At 41.0% G+C, this 23,376-nt stretch overlaps 1 protein-coding gene across 1 annotated transcript in view; it reads left to right on the top strand.

The window, feature by feature from the left end:
• Positions 1-3,603: 3,603 nt before the first annotated feature.
• Positions 3,604-23,376, top strand: part of tent5c (terminal nucleotidyltransferase 5C) — a 31,691-nt gene continuing 11,918 nt past the window's right edge. The window contains exon 1 of the mRNA XM_034186638.1: positions 3,604-3,839. Coding sequence (XP_034042529.1) covers positions 3,813-3,839 — 27 coding nt within the window. The 5' untranslated portion in view covers positions 3,604-3,812. The remainder of the gene's footprint in view (positions 3,840-23,376) is intronic.

Genomic DNA, 23,376 nt, shown 5'->3' with positions numbered 1-23,376 from the left:
TGCTAAATTTTCAACAAAAAATGCCAAACAAATGAAGGATAATGAAAACTCAGGTGGGGTGGCGGATGAATTTGTAATTAAAAGTGGCAGAACAATATACAAAACCAAAAAATGTCTACTACTTGTTCAGTAAACATAAAATTATCTTACTTACTTTAATCTTTCACATAGTATTCGCACCATGTTTAACATATCAGTCCACTTACTGAACTTTCAAAATAAGAGCAAAAGCATAATGAAAACCATTAAGTAATCCTGTCAGTAAGGAGACGTGATCGCCATTTTTAATTCCGGGCAAGTTAGTGATTTGCGTGCATAGAAGTTCAAGAAACAGATGGAATATGCCAGAAAGCTGTTCATGTTGGCAAAGCCACAAACGGAGGGACAAGGGAGACAATATTTCCTTCCATAAGTAAGTGGTTTTGGTTCTTCTTGTCACTTTGTCCGTGATATTGGATGATAAACAGCTGTATGTCTCCTGCCGTACCTGTGTCACCCGATGACACGGACCATTAACTCTTCACTTATGTCTAGTTGATATTTTCCACTGCTAGACGAATATCTAGTTAAAATACTTGTTAGTGATTAAAATTGTTCGACAAGAGTGGGGATTTTTTTTTTTTAATTTGCACCTTAAAATAATGAGATTTAATGACCCACGCTGTGCTGCTCAACAGTCACCACCCACACTAGAGATGTGAACACACACCACTGACTTCATGAATGAAACTCGGTCAATAAAGGATAATTGTGTAATATATATATATATATAAATGTATTGTAATGGTTTTAGGGAGCCGCGCTGCGTGAACACAGCAGCAGCTCAGCAGGACGCCTCAGCTCAGCAGCTTGAATAGCGCAGATCCATGTAACTTTCAACACTAATATTTGGGAATGTGTGAGTGTCAGAGTAAGTTTAATACTTCCTGACATAATTTAATGTAATTTAATTTTACTGGCTCAATATCCAGGTCAAAATGTCATTTTAACACGTATTTCGCGAGCATTTTTCTGAGTGTGTTCAGTCGCAAATCCCCATTGGAAAATGCATTAACATCCGGGTACTTCATCAATACTTTGCCCGGTTAGGAGGCGTCATGTCGCTGTTCATGAAGGGACGTTTTCATGTCAAAGAAAAAAAAAAATTATATACAGATAATAACATGAAATGCCTTAAATTGTAATCCTGCGAACTACGAGGTCTATTAGAAAAGAAAACCGACCTTGTTATTTTTTCAAAAACTATATGGATTGAATCACGTGTGATTGCGTCAGACAAGCTTGAACCCTCGTGCGCATGCATGAGTTTTTTCACGCCTGTCGGTTGCGTCATTCGCCTGTGGGTAGGCTTTGAGGAGCACTGGTCCAGCCCCTCGTCGGAATTCCTTTTTCTGACTTCTTCCTGAGAGACTGGCGCTTTGCTTGATCAAAATTTTTTTCTGAAACTGTAAGGCACATCCAAGTGGACACCATTCGAGAAATTCGGATGGTTTTCGATGAAAATTTTAACAGCTGATGAGAGATATGGAGTGTTACTGTCACTTTAAGGAGGTGCCCACGGAGCCGGACGGTGCGCCGTGCCCCGAGCCGCCATCGTCAGCCTGTTTCGAGCTGAAAATGCAATGCCGTCTAATAATACGCCGAAGGGAAACATGTATAAAGTGAATAAAATTGGTCCTAGCACAGAACCTTGTGGAACTCCATAATTAACCTTAGTCTGTGAAGAAGATTCCCCATTTACATGAACAAATTGTAATCTATTAGATAAATATGATTCAAACCACCGCAGCGCAGTGCCTTAATACCTAGGCATGCTCTAATCTCTGTAATAAAATTTTATGGTCAACGGTCACAACCCACCGTGCGTTTTTTTTCGCCGTATGTTTTTCTGCGGATGCCACGGCCACTACGTTTTGTAAAAAACGTACAGAGGCAGTAGCAAGAGGAGGGAGGGAGTACGTTCAACGCACGTCTCTAGGAGCGTAACGATAAAGAGAGATGACAATAAAGCAGTGTGTGTGTGTGTGTGTGTGTGTGTGTGTTGAGGGGGTGTCGCTTTCTTTTTTATGAGCGGGGACCGGAGCGGCAGGTGTTTTTCGGCGTCGGCGATGCATGAGCATGCCGAGCCTGCAGTGGTCAGTTTGTACGAGTGTTTACTTGCCTTGAAAACTTAAAGCTAGTTATCAGACTGAAGCTGTGGAGTGTGTGTTGCTGACGTTTGGAAATAAAGTCCAAGTTCAAGTGAGAAGCTGCTTTGTGCATGCAAGTCTGTCGGCCTCCAAATCCGTACTGCCTACGTACGGATTTGGTTAATTCAATAGTAATTGAATGAAAATGTGCTGCTTTGAATCCGTACTGAGGCAGTACTCACAACGTGCGTCATCTGTACTGCTGGTGAATCCGTAGCGAAAGTTCTGCATGCACTAAAACCTCTACGGCGTGTCTGCGTGTGTCTGCGTGCTCCTAAATTCGTACTGAGACAGTACTTAACGACAGATCTCCAAATTTAGGCCACGTTTTTGCAAGTAGACTGCACGCACGTGCAAGTACAGCGGGTTGTGACCACGGCTAGAGATAACGTGAGAAGATCAGGCATTCATGAGGAGCTTCGAGTAGAGCCCACTGCTCCCTCACATTGAAAGTAGTCCTGTCCTGTGCACCAACAGCATTTCCTGTATATTCGTTTTGTGAATTGTTCTGTAATTTATGTCTGTAGCATGGCCCAAGTAGAGAGTCACCCCTTTGAGTTTGGTCTGCTTGAGGTTTTTTCCTCAGAGGGAGTTTTTCCTTACCACTGCTGCTCTGGGGGTTAGTAAGGTTAGACCTTACTTGTGTGAAGCGCCTTGAGGCAGCTCTGTTGTGATTTGCTGCTATATAAATGAAAATAAATTGGAAAAAAAAAATTAAAAAGTAGCCAACTGAGGTGGTTTGGGCACCTGGTAAGGAAGCATCCTATGTGCCTACCTAGGGAGGTGTTCCAGGCACGTGCACCTGTGGAAGACCCAGGACTAGATGGAGAGATTATATTTCCACACAGGCCTGGGAATGCAGTATCCATTAGTCAGAGGTGGTTAATGTGGCCCAAGAAAGGGAAGTTTGGGGTCCCCTACTGGAGCTGTTGCCCCGCGACCCGATACGGGATAAGCGGTTGAAGATGAGATGAGAAGTAGCATAATTTGTGGATGATTACTCATTGATTCATTTTACTTCAAAATACAATTACATGTAATACTAAACCCCCAAAAGCTAATTTCTTTAAACCAGCGCACTTGTGGAAAATAATTTCTTTACTGGTGCATCTGCATACTGGTTTTATGCTGGTTCTGCATCACTGTCAAACATCTTGAAATAACCTCTGGTTTGGATTTTTGTCATTTGTGACGTGGTGGGTTTTATGCAATTAAAGTCTGTCGCGCAGACTTGCGTTGTACATCTTGATGTTGTCCTCAGTCCAGTCGTGAGTCCTCTCCCAAGATGGCAGACAAAACAAACAAATGGCGAGACGGAGCTCGTGTCCTCTCTAGTGTTCGCATGTTTTCATCTCTATGGCCTCAGCTGTGAGCGATCCTTGTTTTGGTTTCCGGTTCAATGACGTCACCGGTACGTACGGGTTTACGGGGCATGAACAAAGTTTCAGAAAATGCTGGACGTTAAAAGAGACGGTCTGACTTTGGCGCTGCTTTGAAGAGTCTTTTTGTCGGCTTCAGTTACTCCAGTCTTCAGAGGAGAAGGCGTTTTGGACACTGAGCTTTGTGGGGATTATGTGGACGTCTGCGCCCCATTACCAAACTTTCATCTTTTTTGGAATTTGAATGCCTTCGAACTACGCATTGGAAACTGTAGGTATTGCTTTCAGTCTTTTTTGACGAATTTTTCATGCAAACAAGAGTCCGTATGATTCGCTTAATTAAAGTGACGAGATTTACGTCCAGGACACACGTCGAAGTGGAAGTTTGAGTTTATTCTCACATGGGTCTTAACACGCTGGTTTTCGTTATTTTACATACAGACTTTTGTGTTAATGTGTTTAAATGTCGGCTTTTAAGCCTTCCTGGACGCTGCTTTGCTGCAGGTGTTACAGCGAATGATGTGACCCAGCAGAAATGTGGGACCTGACTCAGAATTTTAGTTACTATAGTTAGCTGTATTTTGACACCATGTGCCTTCAAATTCCGAACATTTTATTTTATTTTATTTTTTTTTTTTTTGGTAGTCACAGAATTTAATGGCATGAACAGCACAATGAATGCAACAGATCAAATTCGCCCTGAAACTTATGATAATTTTAAAACACACACTGCGTAGAAATAATTAAGTTTATTTAGTTCCGGTCGGTATTCCTGTTTTTTATATATATATATATATATAATATAAATTTTTTTTTACTCTCCTAAAATATCTGGCATGTATCTTTTTTTATTTTTATTTAGTTATTTATTTATTTATTTTTTAAGATTTATGTAAGGTCGCGGAGTGCGACGGGTCACATTACGTCGTGTTCCACCCCCCCTGGCGCGTGCATCAGTTTTGTTTGATGTGGTCGCGGTGTCTGTGCGGCTCGCGCTGAATGGAAGCCTCGTGCGTTCTAGAAGCCTCAGCGTTGTGTATAGAACGGGCAGCGCGCGCGCGCGTCCTTTCTGGTGCTGACGTTCTGCACGCGCAGTGTATGTATATGTGTGTATATATATATATATATATATATATATATATATATATATATATATATATATATATATAAAATGAATTTTGACAGTACATAGTTACATGTACATAGTTAAATATGCCGGATCATAGCAAAATGCTCATTTCCATCTGTAGTCCCAGTAACATAAAAACAGACTAAGACATACCAAAGTAAATTAATCATGACAAATAATAATGAAAACAAAATATACATACCAATATTTACAATTCAAAGGAACAATAATTGATAGATAATAAGTAGCGGACAGGTGGAGGAACCAAAAGAGTTTCATGATGGGTGTTGAGGTGCAGAATTACAGTATCACAGAATATTAGTGGCGTTATGAAACTGATCACATAATCGACCATGTATCTGTGGTGTTTACTGTTTTATTGCAGCGGGTCTCAAACTTAACTCAAGTTCTACATATGAATCATAATTGACCTGTTGATGTTTTGATCATAAATTAACAAGATAAATGTAATTAACTTGACACTGTGAGCGCATTCCTCAGTTAAAGGGATGTTGGACTCTGATTAGGCTACATGCACTAATGTGGGGATTTTATTTATTTATTTTTGTGGGGGGAGACTGAATGAATGCCGACACAGAGTTTTCATGTGACATATCGGTCACGTGTTTTTTGCGCCCAGCGGCCGTTTTGGATTACGACGCGGTGGCCGCTGTGATACGCTCCGTGCATTTGGCGAACGATTGCAGAAGCTGCAACAATGGTCAACGTTTGTGCTGTTGTCGGTTGTTCAAATAGAGGTGATAAAAATGAGGCAGGTCGCTCATTTTACAGGCTACTAGCAGTTATTGTGCATCAAGCAGTACATTATTATGAGCTTTCTAAGCAACGCGGCGTGACCTGGCTCAGCAGAAGAGGCAGAGCAGATCTGAAGGAAGCTTTAATATGGCCAGAACCAAGCAGAACGTCCGTAAATCCACCTGAGGAAAATCTCAGAGGAAGCAGCTGGCTACTAAAGCCACCCAGAAGAGCGCTCCGGCTACTGGCGGTGTGAAGAAGCCTCACCGTTACAGGCCTGGCACCGTGGTGCTGAGAGAGATCCGCCGCTATCAGAAATCCATCGAGTTGCTGATCCGCAAGCTGCCCTTCCAGTGCCTAGTGAGAGAAATCGCTCAGGACTTCAAGACCAACCTCCGCCTTCAGAGCTCCGCTGTGATGCTCTGCAGGAGGCCGGTGAGGCTGATCTGGTTGGCAGCTTGCGGATCAGCAACTCGGTGGATTTTTGGTAGTGGCGGATCTCTCTCAGCGCCACGGTGCCGCGCTTGTAATGGTGAGGCTTCTTCACACCGCCGGTAGCCGGAGCGCTCTTTGGGTGGCTTTGGTAGTGAGCTGCTTCCTCTGAGCTTTTCGTCCGGTGGATTTACGGGCAGTTTGCTTGGTTATGGCCCTATTAAGCTGATGCTGTGAAACTTCCAGCCACTTCATTACATCGTCATTAAATTCACTATCTGGTATAACATCCGGATCCACTGAACCAACTGCTACACATCGATCATGATAAACAGCTTTATCTTGAGGGTTTAAAGACTCATCGATGGAGACGGTAACTGTTCCACAGCAAATCGGTCACGTGATTGAAAACCCTCTATTAAGGAGAGCATGTTGAAGTTGTTTTTTGATTTATGGTAGGCTATATGTTGCAGTGAAGTTGTTTTGGTAATATAACAAATGTCTGACAAGTAAAAAGAACCCATTTAATTATGGTGAAATACCATATTTGTGTATTTTCAATTCAACAGATTTATAGACAACACTACAATTAAAGGTGATTAATGGTGTATGGCAACAGAACCACATGTTTTATTTTTGTAAATTGAACAAAACTGGATCTGGTTTGTTAGCTGCTTGAAAGTATTACATTTATTTATGAACTTTAAACTCAGTTTGGGGTTGTAATACAACCCCTGGCAAAAATTATGAAGGATGTTCATTCAGTTGTTTAATTTTGTAGAAAAAAAGCACATCACAGACATGACACAAAACTAAAGTAATTTCAAATGGCAACTTTCTGGCTTTAAGAAACACTATAAGAAATCAGGAAAAATAATTGTGGCAGTCAGTAACAGTTACTTTTTTAGACCAAGCAGAGGGGAAAAATATGGAATCACTCAATTCTGAGGAAAAAATTATGGAATCATGAAAAACAAAAGAATGCTCCAACACATCACTAGTATTTTGTTGCACCACCTCTGGCTTTTATAACAGCTTATTGATGATGTAATGGCAGCCATCTCCCCAGTGCCTTTACCTGACATGCAGCCCCATATCATCAATGACTGTGGAAATTTACATGTTCTCTTCAGGCAGTCATCTTTATAAATCTCATTGGAACGGCACCAAACAAAAGTTCCAGCATCTGCCTCTACTGGTGGTTGGCTTTCACTGAGGTATTGTATCACTTCCTGTTCCGGAGCACAGCGGTGTTTTGCTGTATCTGTTAGCTGTTTAATCTGCGCAGTTAGATTGATCTAGTTAACTAGATAACGATTTGTTTCACAGTGTAATCTTCACGTGCCTTAACAAAAGCAACTCCCTCTGCTGAATCACCTCTAAATTATTTACACATTATTCACTTTGTGTGTTTTTAGGAATCCGCTAGCTTAGCGCAGCTACTAGCTCTTAGCCGGTTTAGCACGGTGGCTTCTCCTGTCTCTCCTGCACTTTTCTGCTCTGGGTGTGAAATGTTTAATTATTCCTTGGCCTCCTTTAGCAGTAATGATACTTGTAATAAGTGTAGCTTATTCATGGCTTTGGAGGCCAGGCTGGGTGAATTGGAGACTCGGCTCCGCACCTTGGAAAATCCTACAGCTAGCCAGGCCCCTGTAGTCGGTGCGGACCAAGGTAGCTTAGCCACTGTTAGTTCCCCTCCAGCAGATCCCGAGCAGCCGGGAAAGCAGACTGACTGGGTGACTGTGAGGAGGAAGCGTAGTTCTAAACAGAAGCCCCGTGTACACCGCCAACCCGTTCACATTTCTAACCGTTTTTCCCCACTCGGCGACACACCCGCCGAGGAACAAACTCTGGTTATTGGCGACTCTGTTTTGGGAAATGTGAAGTTAGCGACACCAGCAACCATAGTCAATTGTCTTCCGGGGGCCAGAGCAGGTGACATCGAAGGAAATTTGAAACTGCTGGCTAAGGCTAAGCGTAAATTTGGTAAAATTGTAATTCACGTCGGCAGTAATGACACCCGGTTACGCCAATCGGAGGTCACTAAAATTAACATTGAATCGGTGTATAACTTTGCAAAAACAATGTCGGACTCTGTAGTTTTCTCTGTGCCCCTCCCCAATCGGACCGGGAGTGACATGTTTAGCCGCATGTTCTCCTTGAATTGCTGGCTGTCTGAGTGGTGTCCAAAAAATGAGGTGGGCTTCATAGATAATTGGCAAAGCTTCTGGGGAAATCTGGTCTTGTTAGGAGAGACAGCATCCATCCCACTTTGGATGGAGCAGCTCTCATCTCTAGAAATCTGGCCAATTTTCTTAAATCCTCCAAACCATGACTATCCAGGGTTGGGACCAGGAAGCAGAGTTGTAGTCTTACACACCTCTCTGCAGCTTCTCTCCCCCTGCCATCCCCTCATTACCCCATCCCCGTAGAGACGGTGCCTGCTCCCAGACCACCAATAACCAGCAAAAATCTATTTAAGCATAAAAATTCAAAAAGAAAAAATAATATAGCACCTTCAACTGCACCACAGACTAAAACAGTTAAATGTGGTCTATTAAACATTAGGTCTCTCTCTTCTAAGTCCCTGTTAGTAAATGATATAATAACTGATCAACATATTGATTTATTCTGCCTTACAGAAACCTGGTTACAGCAGGATGAATATGTTAGTTTAAATGAGTCAACACCCCTGAGTCACACTAACTGCCAGAATGCTCGTAGCACGGGCCGAGGCGGAGGATTAGCAGCAGTCTTCCACTCCAGCTTATTAATTAATGAAAAACCCGGACAGAGCTTTAATTCATTTGAAAGCTTGACTCTTAGTCTTGTCCATCCAAATTGTAAGTCCCAAAAAACAGTTTTATTTGTTATCTATCGTCCACCTGGTCGTTACTGTGAGTTTCTCTGTGAATTTTTGGACCTTTTGTCTGACTTAGTGCTTAGCTCAGATAAGATAATTATAGTGGGCGATTTTAACATCCACACAGATGCTGAGAATGACAGCCTCAACACTGCATTTAATCTATTGTTAAACTCGATTGGCTTTGCTCAAAATGTAAATGAGTCCACCCACCACTTTAATCATACCTTAGATCTTGTTCTGACTTATGGTATGGAAATTGAAGACTTAACAGTATTCCCTGAAAACCCCCTTCTGTCTGATCATTTCTTAATAACATTTGCATGTACTCTGATGGACTACCCAGCAGTGGGGAATAAGTTTCATTACAGTAGAAGTCTTTCAGAAAGCGCTGTAACTAGGTTTAAGGATATGATTCCTTCTTTATGTTCTCCAATGCCATATACCAACACAGGGCAGAGTAGCTACCTAAACTCTGTGAGTGAGATAGATTATCTCGTCAGTAGTTTTACATCCTCATTGAGCACAACTTTGGATGCTGTAGCTCCTCTGAAAAAGAGAGCCTTAAATCAGAAGTGCCTGACTCCGTGGTATAACTCACAAACTCGCAGCTTAAAGCGGATATTCCTTAAGTTGGAGAGGAAATGGCGTCTCACTAATTTAGAAGATCTTCACTTAGCCTGGAAGGAGTCTGTTGCTCTATAAAAAAGCCCTCCGTAAAGCTAGGACATCTTACTACTCGTCACTTATTGAAGAAAATAAGAACAACCCCAGGTTTCTTTTCAGCACTGTAGCCAGGCTGACAGAGTCAGAGCTCTATTGAGCCGAGTATTCCTTTAACTTTAACTAGTAATGACTTCATGACTTTCTTTGCTAATAAAATTTTAACTATTAGAGAAAGAATTACTCATAACCATCCCAAAGACATATCGTTATCTTTGGCTGCTTTCAGTGATGCCGGTATTTGGTTAGACGCTTTCTCTCCGATTGTTCTGTCTGAGTTATTTTCATTAGTTACTTCCTCCAAACCATCAACGTGTCTTAGACCCCATTCCTACCAGGCTGCTCAAGGAAGCCCTACCATTAATTAATGCTTCGATCTTAGATATGATCAATCTATCTTTATTAGTTGGCTGTGTACCACAGGCTTTTAAGGTGGCAGTAATTAAACTATTATTTAAAAACCTATCACTTGACCCAGCTATCTTAGCTAATTATAGGCCAATCTCCAACCTTCCTTTTCTCTCAAAAATTCTTGAAAGGGTAGTTGTAAAACAGCTAACTGATCATCTGCAGAGGAATGGTATATTTGAAGAGTTTCAGTCAGGTTTTAGAATTCATCATAGTACAGAAACAGCATTAGTGAAGGTTACAAATGATCTTCTTATGGCCTCAGACAGTGGACTCATCTCTGTGCTTGTCCTGTTAGACCTCAGTGCTGCTTTTGATACTGTTGACCATAAATTTTTTTTTACAGAGATTAGAGCATGCCATAGGTATTAAAGGCACTGCGCTGCGGTGGTTTGAATCATATTTATCTAATAGATTACAATTTGTTCATGTAAATGGGGAATCTTCTTCACAGACTAAGGTTAATTATGGAGTTCCACAAGGTTCTGTGCTAGGACCAATTTTATTCACTTTATACATGCTCCCTTAGGCAGTATTATTAGACAGCATTGCTTAAATTTTCATTGTTACGCAGATGATACCCAGCTTTATCTATCCATGAAGCCAGAGGACACACACCAATAAGCTAAACTGCAGGATTGTCTTACAGACATAAAGACATGGATGACCTCTAATTTCCTGCTTTTAAACTCAGATAAAACTGAAGTTATTGTACTTGGACCCATAAATCTTAGAAACATGGTGTCTAACCAGATCCTTACTCTGGATGGCATTACCCTGACCTCTAGTAATACTGTGAGAAATCTTGGAGTCATTTTTGATCAGGATATGTCCTCCAATGCGCATATTAAGCAAATATGTAGGACTGCTTTTTTGCATTTGTGCAATATCTCTAACATTGGAAGGGTCTTGTCTCAGAGTGATGCTGAAAAACTAATTCATGCATTTATTTCCTCTAGGCTGGACTATTGTAATTCATTATTATCAGGTTGTCCTAAAAGTTCCCTGAAAAGCCTTCAGTTAATTCAAAATGCTGCAGCTAGAGTACTGACGGGGACTAGAAGGAGAGAGCATATTTCACCCATATTGGCCTCTCTTCTTTGGCTTCCTGTTAGACTGCAGGCTTACTTGTAGTTCCTAGGGTTTTTAAGAGTAGAATGGGAGGCAGAGCCTTCAGCTTTCAGGCTCCTCTCCTGTGGAATCAGCTCCCAATTCGGATCAGGGAGACAGACACCCTCTCTGCTTTTAAGATCAGGCTTAAAACTTTCCTTTTTGCTAAAGCTTATAGTTAGGGCTGGATCAGGTGACCCTGAACCATCCCTTAGTTATGCTGCTATAGACTTAGACTGCTGGGGGGTTCCCATGATGCACTGAGTGTTTTTCTCTTTTTGCTCTGTATGCACCACTCTGCATTTAATCATTAGTGATTGATCTCTGCTCCACTCCACAGCATGTCTTTTTCCTGTTTTTTTTTCCTCAGCCCCAACCAGTCCCAGCAGAAGACTGCCCCTCCCTGAGCTTGGTTCTGCTGGAGGTTTCTTCCTGTTAAAAGGGAGTTTTTCCTTCCCACTGTCACCAGGTGCTTGCTCACAGGGGTTCGTTTTGACCGTTGGGGTTTTTCCGTAATTATTATATGGCTTTGCCTTACAATATAAAGTGCTTTGGGGCAACTTTTTGTTGTGATTTGGCGTTATATAAATAAAATTGATTTGATTTGATCATCACCTTGCCCAATGCAGATTCGAGATTCATCACTGAATGAGACTTTCATCCAGTCATCCACAGTCCACGATTGCTTTTCCTTAGCCCATTGTAACCTTGTTTTTTTCTGTTTAGGTGTTAATGATGGCTTTCGTTTAGCTTTTCTGTATGTAAATCCCATTTCGTTTAGGCGGTTTCTTACAGTTCGGTCACAGACGTTGACTCCAGTTTCCTCCCATTCATTCCTCATTTGTTTTGTTGTGCATTTTCGATTTTTGAGACACATTGCTTTAAGTTTTCTGTCTTGACACTTTGTCTTCCTTGGTCTACCAGTATGTTTGCCTTTAACAACCTTCCCATGTTGTTTGTATTTGGTCCAGAGTTTAGACACAGCTGACTGTGAACAACCAACATCTTTTGCAACATTGCGTGATGATTTACCCTCTTTTAAGAGTTTGATAATCCTCTCCTTTGTTTCAATTGACATCTCCCGTGTTGGAGCCATGATTCATGTCAGTCCACTTGGTGCAACAGCTCTCCAAGGTGTGATCACTCCTTTTTAGATGCAGACTAACAAGCAGATCTGATTTGATGCAGGTGTTAGTTTGGGGGATGAAAATTTACAGGGTGATTCCATAATTTATTCCTCAGAATTGAGTGAGTCCATATTTTTTTTCCCTCTGCTTGGTCTAAAAAAGTAACCGTTACTGACTGCCACAATTTTTTTTTCTTGATTTCTTATAGTGTTTCTTAAAGCCAGAAAGTTGCCATTTGAAATGACTTTAGCTTTGTGTCATGTCTGTGATCTGCTTTTTTTTCTCTACAAAATTTAACAACTGAATGAACATCCTCTGAGGCCGGTGATTCCATAGTTTTTGCCAGGGGTTGTATACGCCATCAAATAATATAAAGAGGTTAAGTCTATTAGACCCTCCCTCCGGAGGACATGCAAACTCTAGACAGAAAGCTGGGGGAAGTAATCCCAGGACCTTCTTTCTGTGATGCAACTTAATAATAGCAGCCCATACCAGTACCCTCCTCCACCTTGTTATTTTGGGTCTGCCTGGTCCAACCATGTGCCCATCCATCTGGTCCATCAAGAGTCAAATTCATTTTATGTGTTCATAATCCTTGAATAATCTGTTTTCAGGTATTTCTGGGGGGTTGGGGGCTTGTTCTCTCCTCAATTTGCAGAGGAAGTAAGTTAGAAGGGAGTTTGAGCCTTCTTGGCCAGGGATGTAGTGTTGTCAGACCAGGAGAGGTCCTATGAGATATGCACCCACAGAAACTTGGTGTTGCTCACTCTCTCCACCGCAGCTCCATCGAGATGCTGTGATTGTCCTCTACTGGAGTTTAACCATCTCTTTTGTCTTTCCCACATTCAGGAAGAGATTGTGTTTACACCACTGGACCAGATGGCTCACCTCGTTCCTGTAGTTTGGCTCATCATTGTTATTGATGAAGCCTATCACAGTTGTGTCATCCTTAAACCTGACAATGTGGTTGGCAGTGTAGGTAGGTCAGCAGGATGAAAAGCAGTGGGCTGAGCACCCACCCTTGTGGGGCCCCGGTGTTCAGTGTGATGGTCTTGGCGGTGTTTCTGCTGACCCACACATCTTGTGACCTCCCTGTGAGAAAGTCCAGCATCAATTTGCAGAGAGAGGTTTTGAATCCCAGGTGTCTGAGTCTTTGTATTAGCTGCTGGGGAGTGATTGTGTTGAAACATGCACACGTAGGAGTTCTTTGTGTCCAGGTGGGTGAGGGCTGGATGGAGAGCAGTGGAAATGGTGTTCTGTATGGACCTGTTTAACCTATATGCAAACTGAAACGGGTCGTGGGAGGGATGGAGGGATGGACTTGATGTTCTGGATGACCAGCCACTCAAAACACTTCATGATGATGGAAGTCAGTGCAACGGGCCTGACAGTCATGATAGCGGGATGGGAGGGGCTTCTTTGGGACTCGTATTATGGTTGCAGCTTTGAAGGATGTGGGGACAACAGCTTGGCTCAGGGAGATGTTGAAGATGTCAGTGACGACATGTTTGAGCTCTTCAGCACAGTCCTTCAAAGCATGACCCGCTATGTTGTCTGAACCAGCTGCCTTACGTGGGTTGATCCTGGCAAACGTCCTCTTCACGCCAGCCAGAGCTGGACATACAGCCTGCTCTTCCAGGTGGGGGGGGGGGAGTGGCCATCTGTGCCCGTATGTTGTTTTTTCATTTCATAGTGGGCAAAGAAGTCATTGAGGCTGTTGATCAATGTGATGTGTGTGAGGGCTGTGAGACTGTCTCTCTGGTGTTGTTGAAGTGTCAAGAGTATTTTCTTGCTGTATGTCATTGGTAAATCATTGGTAAATTTGCATAAATAAAATTCAAGTGTGTAAAATCTCTGCTGCTGGCACTGATTTTACCAAAACATGAACACGCATTCAGTAAAAATGATTGAAGTGGTGCATTCAGGTTGCATTAAAAATCCCTGAGCATGGGTTCTAATTACCCCCCCCCCCCCCCCCACCTTCCCATATAAAACAAATCCAGTCTGAATAGTGCTGAAGTACATCATTAATCTTACATCCCCACAGCAATAATGGGCATACACAAAAAGTTGGAGTGTTTAGATGGTTCACAAGCACATTTCCGTACAGATTGAAAGATGGGCAGTGTGGTCGGTAGCTTGGTGGTTAGCACTGTTGCCACACAGAATGGAGGCTGTGGCATTGCTGACATGCAGGATTGGAGAACTGGAAAGTTTAAATCAGGGGTAGTCAACTCATTCCAGAAAGGTCAGAGAGAGTGCAGGTTTTCTTTGTAACCACTGATTCCATCTGCTCAAAGTGATGTTAATCAATGAAAACCCCTTGATGGAGTGTGTGGTTACAAAGAAAATCTTCACCCTTTCTGGAATGAGTTGAATACTCCTGATTTAAATTGACTGTATGTGTGAATGTGTTTCTCCCTGTTCAGGAAGTACCCTGCCTCTCGCCCAGTGACTGCTGGGAAAGGCTCCAACTCCCCCGTGATCCTTGATTGGAATAAGCGTGTATTGAAAATGAATGTATTCCCGAGACATTTGCCATTCTGACTGAATTCAGCTAATTGATTCTTACTGACAAGTTTGTTTGAGCCATTTCTGTTTTGATTCACAGTCATTCTGATTATTCAAGAGTTCCACAGAAATGTACTGTGATGTAGCATGATTTGTTGTATTTTCTTTCCACCACCAATAGGGATGGGTATTGATATGATTTTATCTATCTATGCCATTATCAGTCAGATTCCCCAATTCCCTGATCAATACCTCTTCTGAATTTTCTGTGTACAACAAGTAGGCTTTATAGATTTTCTGTCAACAACATTTCATTGAGTCTTAAAGTAAATATATATGAAATTTATCACTGGATCCTTGATCTCTGGACATTAAAAAAAAATCTGTACATGGTGACTGGACCCTAGATCTCTGGGACGGGTTCATCCAGGAGTCGGCAAGACCTCATTTAGGACGTTTTCTGTTGGAAGCATTTTAGACATAGGATCAGCAGGTTAGATGAATTAGAAACTTTATAATTGTCCAGGTCTCCCTTGGAAAAGAGACCTTGATCTCAATGGGACTAACCTGGTTAAATAAAGATTAAATTAAAGTGGGAGGGGTAAGCGTTGAAAGACATGGGACTCGAGAGGATTTAGTACTGCTATAATGGACAGATGCAGAAGGTGGCAGAAATGTAACAATAAGGATGCCAGCTGCCGCTAAACGCCACAGAAGAGAGGGTGCTTTTTATTTATATCATCAGAGCGTGTTTTGAGGTCAGAGCGCATTTCAGCATTCACAAAATGCCTCAAGAAACCACAAAAATCCATAAAAGTGTGTAATTTACTCACGTTTGTTGTCAGTCTGGGTAAATCGTTGGACTCGGACCCATTGTTTGTGCAGCTAATCTTGTTTTCTCAGCGGAGCATGCGCAAGACAAAAACAAACATGTTATTGTCAAGGGGAGTGGTTGGAGCAATCGCCGACCACCGGCTAGCTCCGGCGTAATGTGAACTGAAGAACCGATAAGGGAATCGTTAAGCAAAAAGTCTATTGATGTTGGTGGATTGAATCATTTCTTATCCATTCTTAACAGGAACGGGTTTTCGATACCCATTTCTAACCATCAACCACACAGATTTGTCTTTATTGCTTGAACAAAATGTTGACATTTAGATTCAATTTGGAAGTACTTTGAAATAAACTGGTGCTCAGTGTCACTGTGTGAGTACCTCAGCTCTGCCAGACTTGTAACCGCTCTCAGCACTGCACTGGAGCAGCAATGTTGAATCGTGTAGGGATTGGACAATTAGTCGTTGACTACAACTAGCTAACATCCAACTCGTGGACTTTTTGTCGACAAGTCAAAAGCCATTTATTAAGTTCATTTAACCCTTGAAAGAATAGACCTGCTGGAGCTGCCACCGCTCCCTTCACTCAGTGATGAAACTGTTTGAACCTTGACAGGTGAATTAGTCCCCTCAAACGGGTCATCTGTGCCTAGTAAATGAATGCAGGTATTGTTTTCATGGTAATGCTATTTGTTGTTGTGATTTTGTGCTTGTATTTGTTAAATGTCACATTTGAGTTTCACCATAAAGATTAAAAATTGATTTAATTCATTCAGCATCAAATTTAGTCACAAACTAGTCAATAACTAATGGTACCCGACTAGTCAACTAATGGTTTTCATTAGTTATTTCAACCCTAATCATGTGTATGACTCTTACAGGCAGTTTTAAGGTGTTTGTAACCCTTTTTACAATGTCACATTCAAAATATAGTAGCAGGTTGCCCGTGGGAATCCACAGACTCTAGATTGGGTTGTCTTTTAAAATAGGTAGCTGACATTTTTCAAGGGTGGTAATAAATTATGCAAAGTTTCTATAATGATTTTAACTTGAAGTACAGGAAATTAAAATGAGAAGGTTTTGTGAATATTTAGTTGTCATGTTTTACAACGGGCAAGGTTTAGATATTGTCTTTGTTCACCAGGGACTGATTAATGATGATGATGCCAACGTCCATGGTTTACCGTTGTTACCTAATATTAGTCCGATCAACGTTCCATTTTCGCGATGTTCATCCTTGACCCAAAATACATAAAAATACCAAACAGCAAATGTCAACTCTCCCCAGTTTCTCCGTGTTTGAAGTTGCATGCATATGCATACACAAAGGTCACTTCACTTTTACTATATTGATTGTAGCATATTCTTGTCTCACAATTACTAACAATTTGATTATTGCTACATGGGATTCCTTCTGTCCAGTGGAAAAGGTGTTTTCTATGTTTATCTGACATATGGAGGCCGTTAAAGGGTATATCGCACTCCAGTCATCACTATATTTTAAACAATTCTGTGCCAGATTATAAATCCTTTCTTCTAGACTTTAACTTGTGTTGGCTCTGATATACTGTGGCTTGCAAAAGTATTTGGCCCCTTGGTGTTTCACGCATTTTAATTACGTCCACCAGGGACGTACTAAAATCAACGCTTATTTATTTGTCTGTATGGCTGTCAGCAGGATTATGTCGAAACTACTGTGTGGATTTTGACAAAATTTGTACCACAGATAGATATTAGGCCATGGAAGACTCCACTGAATTTTGGAGGTGATCCACATCAAAACTACTTAACGGCTCGAGATCATGGAGTAGAGATGGATGAAGCTACAGAGACTGGTATATGGGAATGTGCTAGTAATAATACAGTAACATGCTTTTGTAGGGTGGTATGCATTTTCAAGATGCCCGACGTTCATCCCAGTCACCCAAAATGACAGCTATTCACCCTCGTTTAACTCGGGCGAATAGCTGTCATGGGCGACGGCATGGATGGAGGCACTCAGAAAAATGCATACCGCACGACAACAGCACATTATTTGCATTATTATCACTCTACTGAAATACACAGCACAACGCGTACATAAAAAGTTGGCTCACTTTAATTTTTGTCGTGTTGGCTGGCGCGCGCTGCTCTCCAAATTCGGCAGTGCGTCCTCATCAAGCTGGCTGCTTTGGCTGCTGTTCATTGTCGTACTATCCATGAGAAAATCATCCGGAATATCTATATTGGGACCAACACACACTTCTCGCCTGTTTATCTTTTCCTCTGTGGACAGTTCTTGGGCTGTGTGCGTGCATTATGACGTAATTGTTTTTACACACAGCGGGCCGGTATAGCCCGGTAGCGTCGACCTAAATCTACGCTACCGGCCTAGCAGCGCCTCGGTAAAGTGATAATAATATATCTATATGTAATGGAGCAAAGGAACTGCAATTCAGGATATTACACCGTCTTCAGATATCACCTCAAATTTGACATAAAATGGACCAGAAAAAGTCAGATGTGTGTTAAGTGTAGTAAGGCGGTTGGCAGTTATATACACAGTATATGGACCTGTGCCTGTATTCAGGATTTCTGGGTAAAAGTAATCTCCAAGTTAACTCTTGTTTTCAATGAAGACATGGGCCTGGATCCAGTATGTCTTCTAGGAATACCACACACACACAGATCAAAGGTACTTACAGAAGTAAATTGCTGTATATGTTAACATACACTGCACTCAAAAGCATATTGTTAAAATGGATCTCAAATAAGATGCCAACACTGTCAGATTGGCATAAGAATATATTCAATATGTTGCCCATGGAATACCTGACCTACTGCGTTAAAGGTAAAATTGATATGTTTTATGATATATGGAAATTAAAATGTGTGAAATACCAAGCAGCCGAATACTTTTGCAAGGCACTGTAACTGGTAAAGGTACAGTAGTGTTCAGAATAATAGTAGTGCTGTGACTAAAAAGATTAATCCAGGTTGTGAGTATATTTCTTATTGTTACATGGGAAACAAGGTACCAGTAGATTCAGTAGATTCTCACAAATCCAACAAGACCAAGCATTCATGATATGCACACTCTTAAGGCTATGAAATTGGGCTATTAGTAAAAAAAAGTAGAAAAGGGGGCGTTCACAATAATAATAGTGCAGCCAGTTCAGTCAGTAAGTTCGTCAGTTTTGTGTAACAAACGGGTGTGAATCAGGTGTCCCTTATTTAAGTGCCTGGTGATGAAGCATGGTGATGCAAGCATCATGATATGGGCATGTTTCTCCTACTATGGTGTTGGGCCTATATATCGCATACCAGGTATCATGGATCAGTTTGGATATGTCATAATACTTGAAGAGGACATGCCCTTGAAATGGGTGTTTCAACAAGACAATGACCTCAAGCACACTAGTAAACGAGCAAAATCTTGGTTCCAAACCAACAAAATTAATGCCTCGCAGATGTTAAGAAATCATGAAAAACTGTGGTTATACAACTAAATACTAGTTTAGTGATTCACAGGGTTGCTAAAAAAGCAGTTTGAACATGATAGTTTCGAGTTTGTAGCGTCAGCAGATGCTACTATTATTGTGAACACCCCCTTTTCTACTTTTTTTTTTACTAATAGCCCAATTTCATAGCCTTAAGAGTGTGCATATCATGAATGCTTGGTCTTGTTGGATTTGTGAGAATCTACTGGTACCTTGTTTCCCATGTAACAATAAGAAATATACTCAAAACCTGGATTAATCTTTTTAGTCACATAGCACTACTATTATTCTGAACACTACTGTGAATTAAGGCAGAGTGCATTAGAACGACATGACAGTTCGTCAGATTCCCAGCCATTTTGATCCGGAATCACTATGCATGTTTTGGAACAGACTGAAGGTCACTCTGCATGGTTCGCCCCAAAAAGTTTTAGTATAGCGGTGCTGTTGGCAATTATTACCCGAGGCAGTGTGCATTGCAAGTCATTTTGACTTGTTTTAGATGCATTGAAAGCAAGAATAATTGACAAAAAGTTCTTTTTTTTTTTTTTTTTGCATTTTTCTGTTTAAGTTAAGAAAGTAAATAACATTGAAAAGTTTTAAAAACACATTAATATTTAATGGACATAGCATTTGCTCTCTTTTTCAAAAATGACACACTGTACCTTTTAATCCAGTAAGACAGGCAGAGTTTTTTTCTGTCATGTTGACAGTTTAGGGTTAGGGTTGTTTTGTTTTGTTTGTTTTTTTCCCCCAACATTTTGGAGTGGGATTGCATTCTTTTTAAAAACAATATAACCCCTAATTGTCTTGTTTGAAGAAGAGCTAAATCTGGACTGAAATCAGAATCAAATTTATTGACAAGTAAGTTCTCGCATACAAGTAATTTGATCTAGTGTTATTGGTGCACAAACAACAATAATAAAAAGAAAATGAAAAAAAATTCTGTAAGAAGTAAAGAAGTAAATCTGCTCTTTTAATGATGAAATCTTGGATGAAAAACTTTCTGAATCAGTTTTTCACACTTTACTGTTTTACTGAGGCTGTGGTAAAATTGCTTCGCTGTTTTTTACAGCGTGTAGCTGTTCACACGTTTTCCTTCTCTCGCTCTCTCTCTCCTTTCCTCTCTTGCTGGCTATGCAGGCAGAAGGAGCGCTTTGACTGAGTTTTTTTTTTTTTTCTTCTTCTTTTTTTCCACTGTAAGGCACTGGCTGAATTAGAAAACTACGTGAGAGCAGGGCACAGTATAAGGGCGCTGTCATAACACTATAATGGCGCAGCGCCGTAGTTCCATTGTCTGGACAGAACCCTGTTCTGCTTGTGTTCAGTTACAGTTTCATGCTCTGTCTTATGTTAGTACATCAATTTGAGTTGCCTTTTGTATTAAAACCAACAACCCCCCCCCCCCCCCCCAAAAAAAAACAAATCATCAAAAAACATCTAAATAAGATTGAATAAGCACAACGTAATACATACCCTGAGAGATGCATCTGCTGAGTTCTCCTCCTGTGTTGGCACATAGCAGCCATGTAGAATCGTTGCGCTGCGGTTCCACACGTCTCCATATCAATCAATCAATTTTTTTTTATATAGCGCCAAATCACAACAAACAGTTGCCCCAAGGCGCTTTATATTGTAAGGCAAGGCCATACAATAATTATGTAAAACCCCAACGGTCAAACGTCCCCCTGTGAGCAAGCACTTGGCTACAGTGGGAAGGGAAAAACTCCCTTTAACAGGAAGAAACCTCCAGCAGAACCAGGCTCAGGGAGGGGCAGTCTTCTGCTGGGACTGGTTGGGGCTGAGGGAGAGAACCAGGAAAAAGACATGCTGTGGAGGGGAGCAGAGATCGATCACTAATGATTAAATGCAGAGTGGTGCATACAGAGCAAAAAGAGAAAGAAACAGTGCATCATGGGAACCCCCCAGCAGTCTACGTCTATAGCAGCATAACTAAGGGATGGTTCAGGGTCACCTGATCCAGCCCTAACTATAAGCTTTAGCAAAAAGGAAAGTTTTAAGCCTAATCTTAAAAGTAGAGAGGGTGTCTGTCTCCCTGATCTGAATTGGGAGCTGATTCCACAGGAGAGGAGCCTGAAAGCTGAAGGCTCTGCCTCCCATTCTACTCTTACAAACCATAGGAACTACAAGTAAGCCTGCAGTCTGAGAGCGAAGCGCACTATTGGGGTGATATGGTACTACGAGGTCCCTAAGATAAGATGGGACCTGATTATTCAAAACCTTATAAGTAAGAAGAAGAATTTTAAATTCTATTCTAGAATTAACAGGAAGCCAATGAAGAGAGGCCAATATGGGTGAAATATGCTCTCTCCTTCTAGTCCCCGTCAGTACTCTAGCTGCAGCATTTTGAATTAACTGAAGGCTTTTCAGGGAACTTTTAGGACAACCTGATAATAATGAATTACAATAGTCCAGCCTAGAGGAAATAAATGCATGAATTAGTTTTTCAGCATCACTCTGAGACAAGACCTTTCTAATTTTAGAGATATGCGTAAATGCAAAAAAGCAGTCCTACATATTTGTTTAATATGCGCTTTGAATGACATATCCTGATCAAAAATGACTCCAAGATTTCTCACAGTATTACTAGAGGTCAGGGTAATGCCATCCAGAGTAAGGATCTGGTTAGACACCATGTTTCTAAGATTTGTGGGGCCAAGTACAATAACTTCAGTTTTATCTGAGTTTAAAAGCAGGAAATTAGAGGTCATCCATGTCTTTATGTCTGTAAGACAATCCTGCAGTTTAGCTAATTGGTGTGTGTCCTCTGGCTTCATGGATAGATAAAGCTAGGTATCATCTGCGTAACAATGAAAATTTAAGCAATGCCGTCTAATAATACTGCCTAAGGGAAGCATGTATAAAGTGAATAAAATTGGTCCTAGCACAGAACCTTGTGGAACTCCATAATTAACCTTAATCTGTGAAGAAGATTCCCCATTTACATGAACAAATTGTAATCTATTAGACAAATATGATTCAAACCACCGCAGCACAGTGCCTTTAATACCTATGGCATGCTCTAATCTCTGTAATAAAATTTTATGGTCAACAGTATCAAAAGCAGCACTGAGGTCTAACAGAACAAGCACAGAGATGAGTCCACTGTCCGAGGCCATAAGAAGATCATTTGTAACCTTCACTAATGCTGTTTCTGTACTATGATGAATTCTAAAACCTGACTGAAACTCTTCAAATAGACCATTCCTCTGCAGATGATCAGTTAGCTGTTTTACAACTACCCTTTCAAGAATTTTTGAGAGAAAAGGAAGGTTGGAGATTGGCCTATAATTAGCTAAGATAGCTGGGTCAAGTGATGGCTTTTTAAGTAATGGTTTAATTACTGCCACCTTAAAAGCCTGTGGTACATAGCCAAGTAACAAAGATAGATTGATCATATTTAAGATCGAAGCATTAAATAATGGTAGGGCTTCCTTGAGCAGCCTGGTAGGAATGGGGTCTAATAAACATGTTGATGGTTTGGATGAAGTAACTAATGAAAATAACTCAGACAGAACAATCGGAGAGAAAGAGTCTAACCAAATATCGGCATCACTGAAAGCAGCCAAAGATAACGATACGTCTTTGGGATGGTTATGAATAATTTTTTCTCTAATAGTTAAAATTTTGTTAGCAAAGAAAGTCATGAAGTCATTACTAGTTAAAGTTAATGGAATACTCAGCTCAATAGAGCTCTGACTCTTTGTCAGCCTGGCTACAGTGCTGAAAAGAAACCTGGGGTTGTTCTTATTTTCTTCAATTAGTGATGAGTAGAAAGATGTCCTAGCTTTACGGAGGGCTTTTTTATAGAGCAACAGACTCTTTTTCCAGGCTAAGTGAAGATCTTCTAAATTAGTGAGACGCCATTTCCTCTCCAACTTACGGGTTATCTGCTTTAAGCTACAAGTTTGTGAGTTATACCACGGAGTCAGGCACTTCTGATTTAAAGCTCTCTTTTTCAGAGGAGCTACAGCATCCAAAGTTGTCTTCAATGAGGATGTAAAACTATTGGAGATACTCTATCTCACTTACAGAGTTTAGGTAGCTACTCTGCACTGTGTTGGTATATGTTATTAGAGAACATAAAGAAGGAATCATAGCCTTAAATCTAGTTACAGCGCTTTCTGAAAGACTTCTAGTGTAATGAAACTTATTCCCCACTGCTGGGTAGTCCATCAGAGTAAATGTAAATGTTATTAAGAAATGATCAGACAGAAGGGAGTTTTCAGGGAATACTGTTAAGTCTTCTATTTCCATACCATAAGTCAGAACAAGATCTAAGATATGATTAAAGTGGTGGGTGGACTCATTTACATTTTGAGCAAAGCCAATAGAGTCTAATAATAGATTAAATGCAGTGTTGAGGCTGTCATTCTCAGCATCTGTGTGGATGTTAAAATCGCCCACTATAATTAT

Source organism: Thalassophryne amazonica, chromosome 14 (genome assembly GCF_902500255.1).
Source record: "Thalassophryne amazonica chromosome 14, fThaAma1.1, whole genome shotgun sequence".
Classification (NCBI taxonomy): Eukaryota; Metazoa; Chordata; class Actinopteri; order Batrachoidiformes; family Batrachoididae; genus Thalassophryne; species Thalassophryne amazonica.
The sequence above is the reverse complement of the archived record's forward strand: the minus strand, read 5'-3'. Positions and strand labels throughout refer to the sequence as shown.